This window comes from Poecilia latipinna, unplaced genomic scaffold, assembly GCF_001443285.1.
Source record: "Poecilia latipinna isolate Pla-1442-1.1 unplaced genomic scaffold, P_latipinna-1.0 Scaffold1303, whole genome shotgun sequence".
Lineage (NCBI taxonomy): Eukaryota > Metazoa > Chordata > Actinopteri > Cyprinodontiformes > Poeciliidae > Poecilia > Poecilia latipinna.
In genome coordinates this window covers 91,992-104,675 of record NW_015113919.1, presented here as the reverse complement: position 1 = coordinate 104,675, position 12,684 = coordinate 91,992, and the positions used below count along the sequence as shown (strand labels likewise).

The window sequence follows — 12,684 nt, the reverse complement described above, 5'->3', positions numbered from 1 at the left end:
ACCAAGGTGCCACACAAATAGTGTTGCTGCCCAGTTTATTTACAATGCAAACACTTCGTTCAGGCGTGATGTCATATTTCCACCATTATTAATTATTGTGCTTCTACCCAGTGAGTTTCGATCAGTGTTTTTTGACATTGAAATAAAGAAATTACTGAAGAAAACCTCCCCAATCTTTGCAACTCTATCAGTGCATAAGAATAGTTACTCTCAAAAGAAAGCATATCCACTTACCAAAGAGGCAACTTTAGACTTTGTATTTAGAAAAAGTTAATAGAATTTTATTCAATTTGAAATTAGTTGAACAACAAACACAAAGTTGCTCTTTGTAACATTTAATGTTCTAAAATAGAAAAAAAAAAGCTTGAATAAAACTCAACATGTAAACACTATCAACATGTTTTTTTTTTAAATAATTAAAACATATAAATACATTAGATATTTAAAAGATTAAAATGTCTTTAAAATTGGCTTTAATAAAAAAAAAAACTGCTTAAAAACTGCAAACTGCTGCAACAAATGATTGCTTAACAATTACAAAAAAAAATTAATTTATAGAAGAATTAATTCATTCTGTTATAAACTATCAGTGAGAACTGCGGTGTGTTCAGATCGGTGTACTGAGTGCTGCTGGCGCTATGGCGATGCTGCTGTAGGGCTCGGTCTGACAGGCCGTCACCCGTCCGTCTGACAGCAGCTCTGCACACACAAATGATGACAGATTAACTTCACTCACCAGAGCTTACAGATCGGAACCATTTCTCAGGTAGAAACTCTTGAATATTTGAGGAAAAGCGGCAGATTTCCTCACCCAGCAGTTTGTTCAGAGTGCGAGCTGCGGTACAGCGGTCGGCCTTTGGGGGCAGCAGAGAGTCAAAGGCGACTTCACCAAATCTCTGCTGGATGGAGGCGATCCAGCTGTGGAAATAAATACGGAGATAAAAAGACTGATGAAAGCGCATGGGAAGATTGATACTTTAGTTTCAGACTTCCTTTTGAGATGTTATCTTATTTTTGTATTGTAGTTTCTTAACTCTGCCTCGAAAAAATATTTTGTTTTGATTTGGTCTTAGAAGATAATTTTTTTGGACTTTGTTTAGAAGAATGCACAGAAACGATGTTAGTGTTAGATACTTGTAAACATTGTCCAAATTATGTTTGAAAGGCTTGAACAAACTAACTCAAAGGAAAAATCACAAAAGCACTAATAATGTTAAATAAAACTATTGATATCGGTATCGATAGTGGCAATATTTATTTTTTATTATATTTCTTTGGTGCCGGATCGATACCAAAATATGCAATATCTCACAGCTCTAGTGGCAACACATACTCTAAAGATTCAGAATTGAAATCAAATAAAAACACATTATGTTGTGTTGCTCTATCAAGTAAAATCCAAATAAAATATGTTTATATTACTTGAAAATGGTCTCAAAACAATATCATCTTCCTGGAGGTAATATAAGTATTATAGGGGTCCAGAGCCTTTTTTTTTTTTTAACCAGAATATATATTTTTTTATTCACAGCAGTGACTACATGTTACTTAGCACATATCACCATTATATTACTTGAAAATGGTCTCAAAACAACAATAATAATATCAGTTATCGCGATAACGTGCAACATTCTTTATTGGTGAACCTCAGCATGTAGTGTGTGTCTGTCTGAGCCTCGGGCATCTCCATGTTTTCCTCAGCTATTGGCTCCATTGGTGGCTGGACGTCCTCATGTGGAGACCTAGACACACACACACACACACACACGCATTCAATGTCATGTTTTCTGTTCATCTAGCTGTCTCCGTTCATCAGCAACCCACCATCTGCTGACAGGAGTCATCACATCACTTCCAAACTTATCTTCATCGGGCATCTCCAGCATCGCATCTAACACAGCTGTTGACACGCAAAAGTGAATAATGGTGATCTCTTTATTGTGCTGCCAAATCCTGAATGGGGAACGAGTGTTTGGGAGAGAAGACTCACATGAGCCCTCAGTGGTTTGAAGTCCTGATTGGCTGCTCATCTGCGAGGAAAGAGGGGAACAGCTTTATCAGATGGAACGCTCTGTGATCTCGTTCATCTCGCCAACTGAACTGAGCTAAAAACTCAAAAATAACCTAGCCGCAGTTCTACGAACTCCGGCGAGGACTCTTGAGAACCAGAGCGTTGTTTGACGGGAGCGCTTTCTCGCTCTCCGTCACTCATGGCGATCGTGCTGAGCTCTCCTCCGCTCCTCTAAAAATACCCAACCGACCTCCTTCATGCGCGAGTGCCTCCGCTTCCTCTCCGTCCGCAGGATCTCCATGTCCTGCTCTGACTCCTCTTCCGCTCTCCGCGTCGCCCCACTCTCGCTCTGGATGGCGATGGAGGCCCGCTGTTTCCATAGCGACAGGAGGCTGGGGTGGACGAGAGCTGCGGAGGTGGGGTGGGGTCAGAGGATAATCTGTGTTCTTTACTACAGTGGGTAGATTGGCAGACGACGTGACAGAAAGCTATTTTTACAGGTTTGAATTTTTCAGTTTGTTTTTTTTTATGAGTTTTCTGATTTGTTCTTAGATTAAAAAACGTTTTTTTTAAATCAACCTGCAAAATTTTAGTTCTGTGCATGAAGAGCTAGGTTAGTGTTGTAGCCACTTCAACACTAACCTAGTTGTTCAAATGAATCTAGGCCAAATCTAGGGAAGCTACTCACATGCAAATCAATTATTCCACCTGTTACTGCCGCAGGCGTTTGTTCGGCCTTTTTTAAGAGCAGATATTGAGACTCGCCAGTGCAGAAAATGGGCTAAGAGATATTCTGTTCCACTTTTATGAAAGGACAAAATCTATCAAGGGAGAAAAAAACTGGCCCTGTCCAAACTGGGTTTAGCACCAACAACAACCATCAAACTTTTTTTTTTTATTTTTTTTTATCATGTTTGCTGGTTAAAAACATATTCTGTAACAAGATTTATTGATCTATTCTGAATGGAGCGAGGGGCCGGCTCTTGTTACTGACATCCACAGGGGGCGCTGAAGAGCTGAGCAGGAGAGGCCCTCTTGGTCAGCGCGGGGACGTCCAGCAACACCTCCGTCTGACAGAAAGAATAATTTATTACCTACATGGTACTGAGATGAATGCTGCAGAACGTGACTTCTTTTTTCTTTTTTCTAGCTTGAGAGTTGGAAGTAAATCATGACTCCTCAAAGGAATTTAATCAGCAGAAGAAGAAGAAGGATGAAACAGAATCAATGAGCTCTACTCCAGAAGGGTTTCGAGGCAAAGGGAAGAAACAGAAAGCTGTAGTTTAATTAAGAGAAACTAGTGAAATCCACACTTTGGAAAGCAGGACTCTGATTACAGTGAAGCAGCGACAGAAAATTCAATGAGTGCGTGAACATCTCCTAAGAGAGATTGTTGTTTATGCATGCAGCTCCTGGTTCCTACAAATACTTTCACAGACTCAGACTTCTAGATAATAAGAAAATATTTACTTAGTTGGGTTTAATTATCTTTATGTGCCACAAATCATGAAACGTCACAATCATGGCTCCTGTTGTGGCAGAGTAGCAAACTTTACAGCATTTTTCCGGCATCCAGATCAACTTAATTTGTCTCTAAAAATGTTCAGTACTCAGACCTGTCCAATCTGGACTGAATAATTTTACACCAAATAAAGGATGCTTAAAGATGCCCAAAGCTCTTTCTCTTTACCAGAATATCTTTTTAAATTGAGCTAGTGGAGTAAATAAAATATTAATGTATTTGTTATGTACCATATTTAGAGTTTCGATCAGTGGATCTTCAATCTGCTGCTGTATTTCTTTGTCAGGGATCTGGACCTCAGGGTCCACAAAGACCAGCTGGCGCCTGCGTCTCCCGCCGTGCGTCCTCAGAGGATGGCCCACCGCCTGGCGGCAGAGCAAACGACACGCTCAGAGAACCAGTGGCATTACAGCACAGCAGTACATGTTGACATGCTCTAACATGCTGTCAATTGTTCCCTTAAAAACAAAACAACAGATTCTGTACATGTGTCTCTGACCTCGTCACAGAGGCTCTCTGTAGCTCTGTCCCCTTCGCTCTCCGGTGGCATCGCTATGTGCTCAGGGGTCACTTCAGAGGCCACGGCTGCCAGAGGAACCTCCACAGGCTCCCCGGTCTCCTCGTCCAGCAGCCACATGACGTCCTGCTCTGTCCCCAGCATCGTGTCCTTCAGCCTGGGCGCAGGAACGCACACGTGACCAACAGGCGACGTCTCGTGCGGACAGCCTTTATAGTTCAGTTTTAAAAGTTTCCAGGCTCACTGGACGCCGAAGGATGAGACTGCTTGGTCCCCAGTCCTATCTTTAGTCTCCTCATCTTCTGTTTAGCACATATTTACAAGAACAAGATAACATAAAAATTAAACGAATAAATACAGGTTAGAGTTTAAGATTTTACAGTTAAGTTTTCATGACCGTGCTGCAGAAAGAGCGCTCTGATAGCAACCAGATGTTCTTAGATGTTTAAAGATGCAGACACAAAAACACAGGTAAGATCAGGCTTTTGTAGGTGCTGCCACCATTAGGTGGATCACAGTACTGCAACCTCCTGCTGCAGAATGCACATTTATGTTACTTAAGAAATGATTCAGACAAGATTTGGAAAACATCGTCAGGCTTTCTGCAGACTTTTAAGAATTTTTGAAGACCACTATGAATGAATTCATTTCCAGCCAAATTTGTATGCAGGTAAGGGAAAAGTGCAGTAGCCTTTTTTTTCCCCAAACCAGCTGAAAGTGGGGAAGAAAACTCAATGTCTGGCATTGCATTAAAAAGAACATAACCTGTAGGAAAGCTAATGGGAGATTTTAGCTCCATTAACACCTCAATGCAGGTAGCAAAGCTTTACATAATAAACTGCAATTTAAAATTGAACTAGACTTTTTTTCAGCCAGGATAAAGAAGATCAGTTCTGAAAATGCTGTATGTATCTACATAAAAAATAGTATAACTATGACTGAGGAAGAATAAAAACACAAACATAAGGAAATGAACAAGGCCAACCAGCTGCCGTAGCAGAGGGTCAACTCAATTTTCTAGGCAACATGTTGCGTCTTTCTGTTTGGCAACACCTGTTCCAAAAGCAGGTCAGGCTATTCTGAGTTCGGCCTTTTGTAGACTCCCCTCACATGGATTAAGATCTACTGATTTTTATTTATTTTAATTAGTGGGACACAAACCCAGAAACACCAAGAAATAATATTCAACAGCAGCAGCTTCCACGAAGCATGTAAAAGCTCTGTGACTAAAAGAGCGATGAGAGACAGAGACTCGCCTCTCCTGAAGTGATCGGGCTGATCCATCAGCAACTGAATGTCTCTGGCTGTGGCTTCAGGAAGCTCAGCGCCGTTAAAATCCTGCCTCAGAGGAAAACAAAGAAAAACAATGACTACACAAGGACGGGAAAAAAAAAAGTGAGGAAATTATGAGAAACATGCAACCAGAGAAAAGCTAGCGGTAGATTAGATGTATCACGTTGTGTTGCCCGTGGGGCAAAGATAACGCTTTAGGACAGGCAGGCGGGAGCCGGAAGAGCAGAAACGTGAACAACATGTCTGTTTGAGTGCAGCCTGATTTAATTAAGTCAGATCTCATCGAGGCAAAATGGACTTCATCGGCCGAGGATGCTTGAGGAGGAACATTATCTGTCTGTGAGTGACAGAATGAGGAGGCAGCGCGGAGGTACCGCTGCAGTCTGTTAATCAAAGCACAAGGACCTGCCTGCGATTAAAACACTGCAGAGAGGTCGACTAACACGCCATAAGGTTTAGTTACAGTTTGCCAACAATTTCACTGCATGGCATGCACATAAAATGAATTGCTATGCTCTGGACTGAGCGAAGCCAGGTTTCAAGGCCGGAGGGGATGGCAAAGCGAACATCTGTGCGTGCGACAAAGACGTTAAAACACGGTTCCTGCAGGTTCTGTTGACTCAAATTTAAGACTTTTTAAGACTATTATGAATGAGATTTAAGACATGTAAAGTAAGAAATCTACAAATATAAATATATATGTTTATTTTGTAAAAATAAATATACATATATGGAAAAAAAAAAAGAGGACTAGCTAGCTAGCAAAGGAATATTAGCAGCTAATTAGCGGTAGCTGCAACCACTTCATATCACAGAGCGCAATGAAAACACCTGCCTGACAGAAAAGTCCCATGAAACAAAAAAAAAACAAAAAACAACTAGTCCTGCCACAAAATGTAACATTTAAGGCCAAAATAATAAAAAAAAAATAATAATTTGTTTAAGACATTTAAAGGGCTTAATTTTAGACACGTAAATTTCAGACTTTTTAAGGATGAACAGACACCCTGTAAATAGACACACACACACACACACACACACACCCCGGCTCGATAATTCATCGGGACGTGTGCTGTCTCTAAAAATGATGACTGAGGTTGTTCCTGAAGCTGAACCCTGACAGAGAGTTTACCTCAGCAGTGTTGATGACAAACTGCTCCTTCTCTGTTAGTGTGATGGCAGCCAGAGGCAAAATGAAACCTGCTTCAGGGGGAGACGAAGCAAAGCTGTCAGACAGGAAGATGTTACAACTTTAAAAAAATATGTAAATTGTATCTTATCGAAAGCATACCCTGTGCGCTACAAATTAAAATCGTCTTTCGTTGCAGTAGCATAATGTCATAATGTAAAAAAAAAAAAAAAAAGAATAGAAAAGCCAAAAAAAAAAATAATTAAAAATTCAGATTTTATTACTTTAAGCAAAAACTTTGTCCATTAAAACAGCACTAAATCTTTACCAATATCTGTTAGGGTTGGAACATCAAAGGGGGGGATCTTGGACGAAACGTTTCATTTTCTCTCGAGCCGTTTCTGCACTGATTTCCTCATATTTTAGAACATTATAATGTTGAAAGACTCAATTAAATCCAATTTTTAGCTTACAAGCAGGAGCCACCAGGATTTATTGGATATTTCCTGGCATTTCATTGTTTTTCTGTGATGCCAGGACCTCAATGTTAGGATGTGTTTACACTTGATAGTCCAGTAGACTATCAAGTGTTCCTGTTTCTATTTGGGACCAAAATTGCAACATTTGCTACATTTTCAGCTGGGGCGGATTGCTTTCATGCTGCCTTGTGTCAGACGAACAAAAACCTTTGAAAAACTTGTTCCACCCCCTCGCCTGAGGTGGCGCTGCACCAACAACAACTGAAGGAAACGACACAAAAACCTCTGATGAAGACATGAGAGCACAACTTCACTAATTCAACCTTTAGTTCACCAAAAGTGAGTTTGAAGATGTTTTTTTTTTTTTTTTTACTTCCCTTATCTTCTTTTCTGATCATATTTACACACAAGAGAATCAGGAAGTCATTTTTATTTCCATACATCAGGAAATAAAGGCAAAAGCAGTTGTATCTTTATGATTACTGTAGTTATTTTTTGCTTTTTCCTGCTAAATATGCTAACTATCACTCAGATGCTGGTCTCAAATGAAGATACTGACATCTTTGTGACTTCCTGTTTCTAATCTATCACTGGCAACAGAGTTATGGGGAACATTTTTTTTAAATAAGCAAAAGATAGCTCAATAAAAACTCACCTTTATTGTCTGGTTTGTTGGTGGGGCTGGACACCACAGAGTGCTGCGAAACCAAATCCTCAATCGCAAACTCAGTCTACAAGAACATGTAAAATAAATTTTTTTAAAAATGAAAAAACTGTGTGTGACAAATGAAAATCAGTTTGTTTTGGAGCTGTGTAGAAAAGCTGTGTGTTTGCGGCCATTTTAAGCATAAGGTTAGTGTTAAAAAGGGAGGGAAGGAAAACATTTTTCTAGGTGTTATGAATGACTAATATCTAACAATTATGGGTTTTAACATTGGAAACTAAAATCGTGGCTGTAATAATTATCCAATCAATCACCATCATTTGCTCTGAACGCAGCAGTCTGGGTCAAAACACGTCAGGAAACCAGAACCGGATGTCTGGATTTGCTTAGGATATTATCAGTTAACTTATCAGTCTGAGAGCAAATTTTAAGATTTGAATCAAGTTTGCTTTAAATTAAGGACAGCTCATGTCTTTGAGGCACTGCGCATCATCTGTATGTTGCACAACAACTGAATTCATGCCTGTTTTTCTGGGACGATTACAGCAAAAGGTCAAAGTTCAAATGTTTCTGCCAAAGTGATTTGCTTAACTAAGGACTTTCTGGTTCAATAAAACGATGGCTCAGGGGATAAACGCCACTGTGACATGGAATAACAGTGCAGAGACGTGACAAATTAACAAGATTCTATTTGCATTATTTTAATGTATTAACTTTATAAAGATGTTGATCCAACTGTCTGCATTTCAGCTTCATATTTGGACTTAGAAACAGTCACTAAAAGGAGGAGGGTTTCTACATTTCCATTTCAAGATTCTGGTATTTTTTCCACTCAATAGAACAAAATACCTTCATGCAAATAAACAAATAATTAATTTCCTTTTTTAAGATAAGAAAATCAATATTTTATTGCCTAAAATGCAACAACATTGCATTATTTTAGTTCTTTTAGTGAGTTTGAACCAGATGACTTGTGGAGTTTTGGTTAAAACAAATATTTACAGACAGATTTATTTTCTTTTTATTTTATCTTAAATCAGTTTGGCCTAAGTTAGTGCTCTGAATACATATATTTTTTTGAGTCTGTATTAACGATTAACCAACTATTATTAGTTGATGACTATTTCAATAATCGATTAATCTGATTAATCATTTCAGGCCTAAAATACACGCCAGTGAGTTCTACTTACTAACAAGGCCTCACTTTGATTTTATTTAAGTGTATCAAAGTAAAGAGGGGTGAATACAAATGAACGCCACACTTTTCAGATTTTTAAAAACCAAGCTTCCTTATCCTCTCACCTCCCAACTATCTTATAATCGTTAAGCATCAAGTCCCATTAAAACACGTAAAAGTTTGAGGTTCATGGAGTGAAAAAAAAATTGTGTTAAAGTTCAAGGGCGTGAATTCAGAAGGCTCTGCAAATATGACCAACGCTGCTCCTGACACATTGCTATCACCTCCGTCCAACCTGCCAATATTTACACACCAAATATTTGACATGAGGAGCAGCTCACTGTGCTGGCAGATGTCCGTCTGTTTTATGTGCCGCGCTACAGCAAGAGCCAACAGAAGCCACAACAACAACAACAACACGAAGCGCCGACGGTGTGTGTGCGCGCTGACCGTACCGGGACTATTTTGTAGGGGCTGGGCAGCTGGTGGGACGCCATCAGACCAAAGAAGGGGTCCAGAGCTCCCTCAGCCTCCTCCATCATGCTGAGGCCGTCGGGAACATTCAGAGCCATCCTGCAAGACGGAGAGGAGCCGCTTTTAACTTCGGATCCGCGAGACGCTAACGCACCTGTGGTGTTAGATTTACCTGCAGAACATTTGGGGAAATAAAAAAAAAAAAAAAAAAAGGACGCGCTACAACATGAAGGATCTCATGCTGCCTCACTTCCATATCGTGACTTATAAAATATTAATGAAGCACCCTGCATGACGAGCTCAGTTCATCCATCAACACGTCAGTAAAGCAAACATATTCTCATTTCTACAGTCTACTCTTCACGCCCTCTAACAGCAGAGCTTCACCAACTAAAAATCAAGACATTTTAAGACCGGTAAGAGTGAAATTTAAGGCCTGTATCACAACAGGAAAGTACGAAAGAAAATTGGATATTTTCTACAGTAATGGTGCCAAGATTTTTTTTTTTTAACAGAATGAAAGTAACACAGTGCGGGTTGGTAACAGAAGTGCTAGCTAGCAAGGGTATGTTAACAGCTAGTTAGCAATGAAAATGTGTGATGCGACTCGAACGTTTGCTTTACAGAAAAGTCCCATAAGAAAAATAAACTACATACAATGTACAAGACAAAGTAGTCCATCAAGACAAAATGTAAGATCTGTGATTAATGTATTTGAGGCACTTACATCTTTTTGTAATTAATTTAAGACAATATAAGGCCTTAATTTTATATTGATGAATTTTAAACATTTTAAGGTCGCACAGACACCCCGAGTCTCTTCTCACGGCTCGCTGTGAGGGTGTTCACCTGTCGGATTCAGCCAGGTCGATCTGGACGCGTCTTTTAAAGCGGAGCCAGCGGTCGATAGTCTGTTGGACCTCCTCTGAAAGGAAAGAAAAAAAAAGAAAAACACACAAAGAGAGGTTACAAGTTTTCTCACGTGCACAGCTTGAAACGGCTGTGAAGTGGTGGTTTTAGTGGTGAGGATTCAGGCGCGGTCAGACCCGGGTTGAAGTGCAAAACGATGGTTTTAATGACGATCACAAAGTGTACAGAAGGAAAGAAAACAAAATAACTCAGTCAAATAACAATACGGTCAGGGAGGGGCACGGGGATGATCAGGGGAAACGAGAGACAGCTGGGAACAATCAAGAGGCAGATATGACGACTGAGACTCAATAAACACAAAAACCCAAATCCCTCACAGAAACGGCTGGCAGACGTAACGACTCCCACAATCACAGCGATCCATACTACAAAGCCTTCGGATGATGCTGGTCTGTCACAGTTTTGATCGAACTGAGAGAGCAGCGTGGGTTGCATGTTTCTTGGATGTGGGATTGGTGTCAGTAAATCGAGACCCATCCTGCTCTCATCAGCACCATATTGGTTTGCGCATCCCGCTACATCAGGGTGAGTCAGGAGGCGAGATGTGTGAGAGCAGGGCTGTTTGTGTTTCACACCGACAGAGCATTCCTGTGATTAACAGCAAAAGATGCTTTTGGCAGAAAACGTGAGAAGTGCCGGCGCCAAAATTTGCTGGAATACTCCTTTTTCTTTTATCTCACCGAGCAAAAAGGCGCACTGCTTGTGGTAGATGATGACCACGCCGTACTGCAGCTGAGACGACAGGTAGAGGGAAAAGCGAGGCCTGGACTGGTCGGGCTCCAGAGCAGGAACTTGTCCCGTCACATAGTCCAAGATATCGTTGCTGCAAGGGATGAACAAAAAGTAGTCAGAAATACAAAAAGTACATCTACATCCAAAACAGTAGAATATTCTCTTCAATATATTTTGCAGGGATTTTACGTCATAGACCAACACAAAATATCAGTAAAGGTTAACTGGTGAATATGTAGACAAGAAGTTTCAGTCATGGAAAAGTAGCCACAAGAAGCATAGACATTTTGGAGGAAGGTCAGATGAAACGATCTACAAGCAAAAACGCTACCAGTGAAGAAAAACTAACGACGCACGTCATCCCGAAGACAAAATCCTGACTGAGATATGTTGTGGTGCCGGCATTATGCTGTCGTAATGATTTTCCTTCAGCTGGGGCGGGCGAAGCTGGTCAGAGCCGACAGGAAGATGGATGGAGCTAAATATGGAAAACCTCTTAGAGGCTGCAAAAGACTTGAGACTGACGAAGGTTCACCTTCCGGCCGGACAACTCAACGCATCCATGTCTGAGCAACAGTCGAATTAGTTAAATCAAAGCACATCACAAGAAGAAGAAGTAGGAAATTTCATCCGGACCAGAATCGAGTTTTTTTTTTGCAGAGAGGAATGGACAAAATGGTCAGTTTCTAGATTTGCTAAGCTGGTGAAGACATACCAAGAAAGACATGCCGCACTTTTTAGATTACGTTCTTTTCCACAATTTTTTTTCCTAAAATATAAAGCTTTTTTGCTTTTAAAATGAGATGTTATTACGTTATTATGTTTCATTACAAAAATATAACTAATATAAAACCAATAGTTAATAGTCTAAAGCTAGAGCAACAAATATGGGGCACTAATTTCACTCTTACCATGTCCGCTTTACGTTGACCCTGAGGAACTCCCTGCGAGTGACCCGGATACCTCCGGTGGCTGCTAGCCTGAATAGCAAAAACAACACAATACAACCTAAATATAATGTTCATCTAAAATATAATATTTTAGATTCATCATTAGCTAGCTCAGAAGCTATATGCATTTCGTTGAGGAAATTATTGGTTATCTGCTGTTAGTTCCCTTTATTTTTCCATCACAAGCTAATAATATGAAATAACTCAGCGTTGTTGAACTTACCAAATTGTGGAAAAACATCCAGTATGGCGTTGGAGAACATTTGGGTAGTAAAACATGTTGTAAGACGATTACTTTTCAACTAAAAACAATCCCCGAAGTTAGTAAACTTCACCTCCAGAGGACAACTTTCAGGAGCGACGTGTTAATTCGCGCTGACACTTTCCCGCGTCAAGATCAGTACCGACCAATCAGCTCTCAGGAAGGAACTCGAACTCGGTTTGAAAGTAAACAATCGTGGTGCGTTCAGGACCATGCATATTAAGTAAGAATAAAATTTATGTGAAATAACAGGACCAGTCATTTAAACATTTTTAAGAGAAGTCGTTGGTACGGGCAATGTGATGTTGGTAAAACCACATTCAACATTTTCATTTGTTTTCTACACATCTGTTTATTACAATGATTCCGAATGTCGTCAGACCAGAACATCCGTTTCAATGGTTTTGAGAAAACTCAAACTTTTCCAGGATGTGATCCCCAATTTACCTCAAAGAATTTTTCCTCATTTTGTTTCTTTGTTGTTATATTTAACAAAAGACAAAAATAAATAAATTATGTTCTCAGCAAATATATAAATACATAA

General features: G+C 39.9%; 1 protein-coding gene across 4 annotated transcripts; it reads right to left on the bottom strand.

The window, feature by feature from the left end:
* Positions 1-488: 488 nt before the first annotated feature.
* Positions 489-12,316, bottom strand: rec8b (REC8 meiotic recombination protein b). Of its 4 annotated transcripts, XM_015055202.1 has the most exons (18): positions 12,102-12,300; positions 11,840-11,908; positions 10,877-11,019; positions 10,116-10,191; positions 9,248-9,365; positions 7,607-7,682; positions 6,476-6,546; positions 5,307-5,388; positions 4,295-4,352; positions 4,033-4,207; positions 3,764-3,898; positions 3,006-3,081; positions 2,262-2,419; positions 1,991-2,030; positions 1,825-1,900; positions 1,647-1,742; positions 812-918; positions 489-699 (listed from the first exon to the last, which is right to left on the bottom strand). In XM_015055202.1, the coding sequence occupies exons 1-18, from the start codon at positions 12,155-12,157 to the stop codon at positions 608-610; spliced, it is 1,704 nt and encodes a 567-aa protein (XP_014910688.1). In that variant the 5' UTR covers positions 12,158-12,300; the 3' UTR covers positions 489-607. The 4 variants fall into 4 exon arrangements, 3 of the variants coding, with proteins under 3 accessions (XP_014910688.1, XP_014910686.1, XP_014910687.1); XM_015055200.1 differs by having other exon boundaries at positions 1,825-2,030; positions 12,102-12,302; XM_015055201.1 differs by having other exon boundaries at positions 1,825-2,030; positions 6,476-6,543; positions 12,102-12,301.
* Positions 12,317-12,684: the final 368 nt, after the last annotated feature.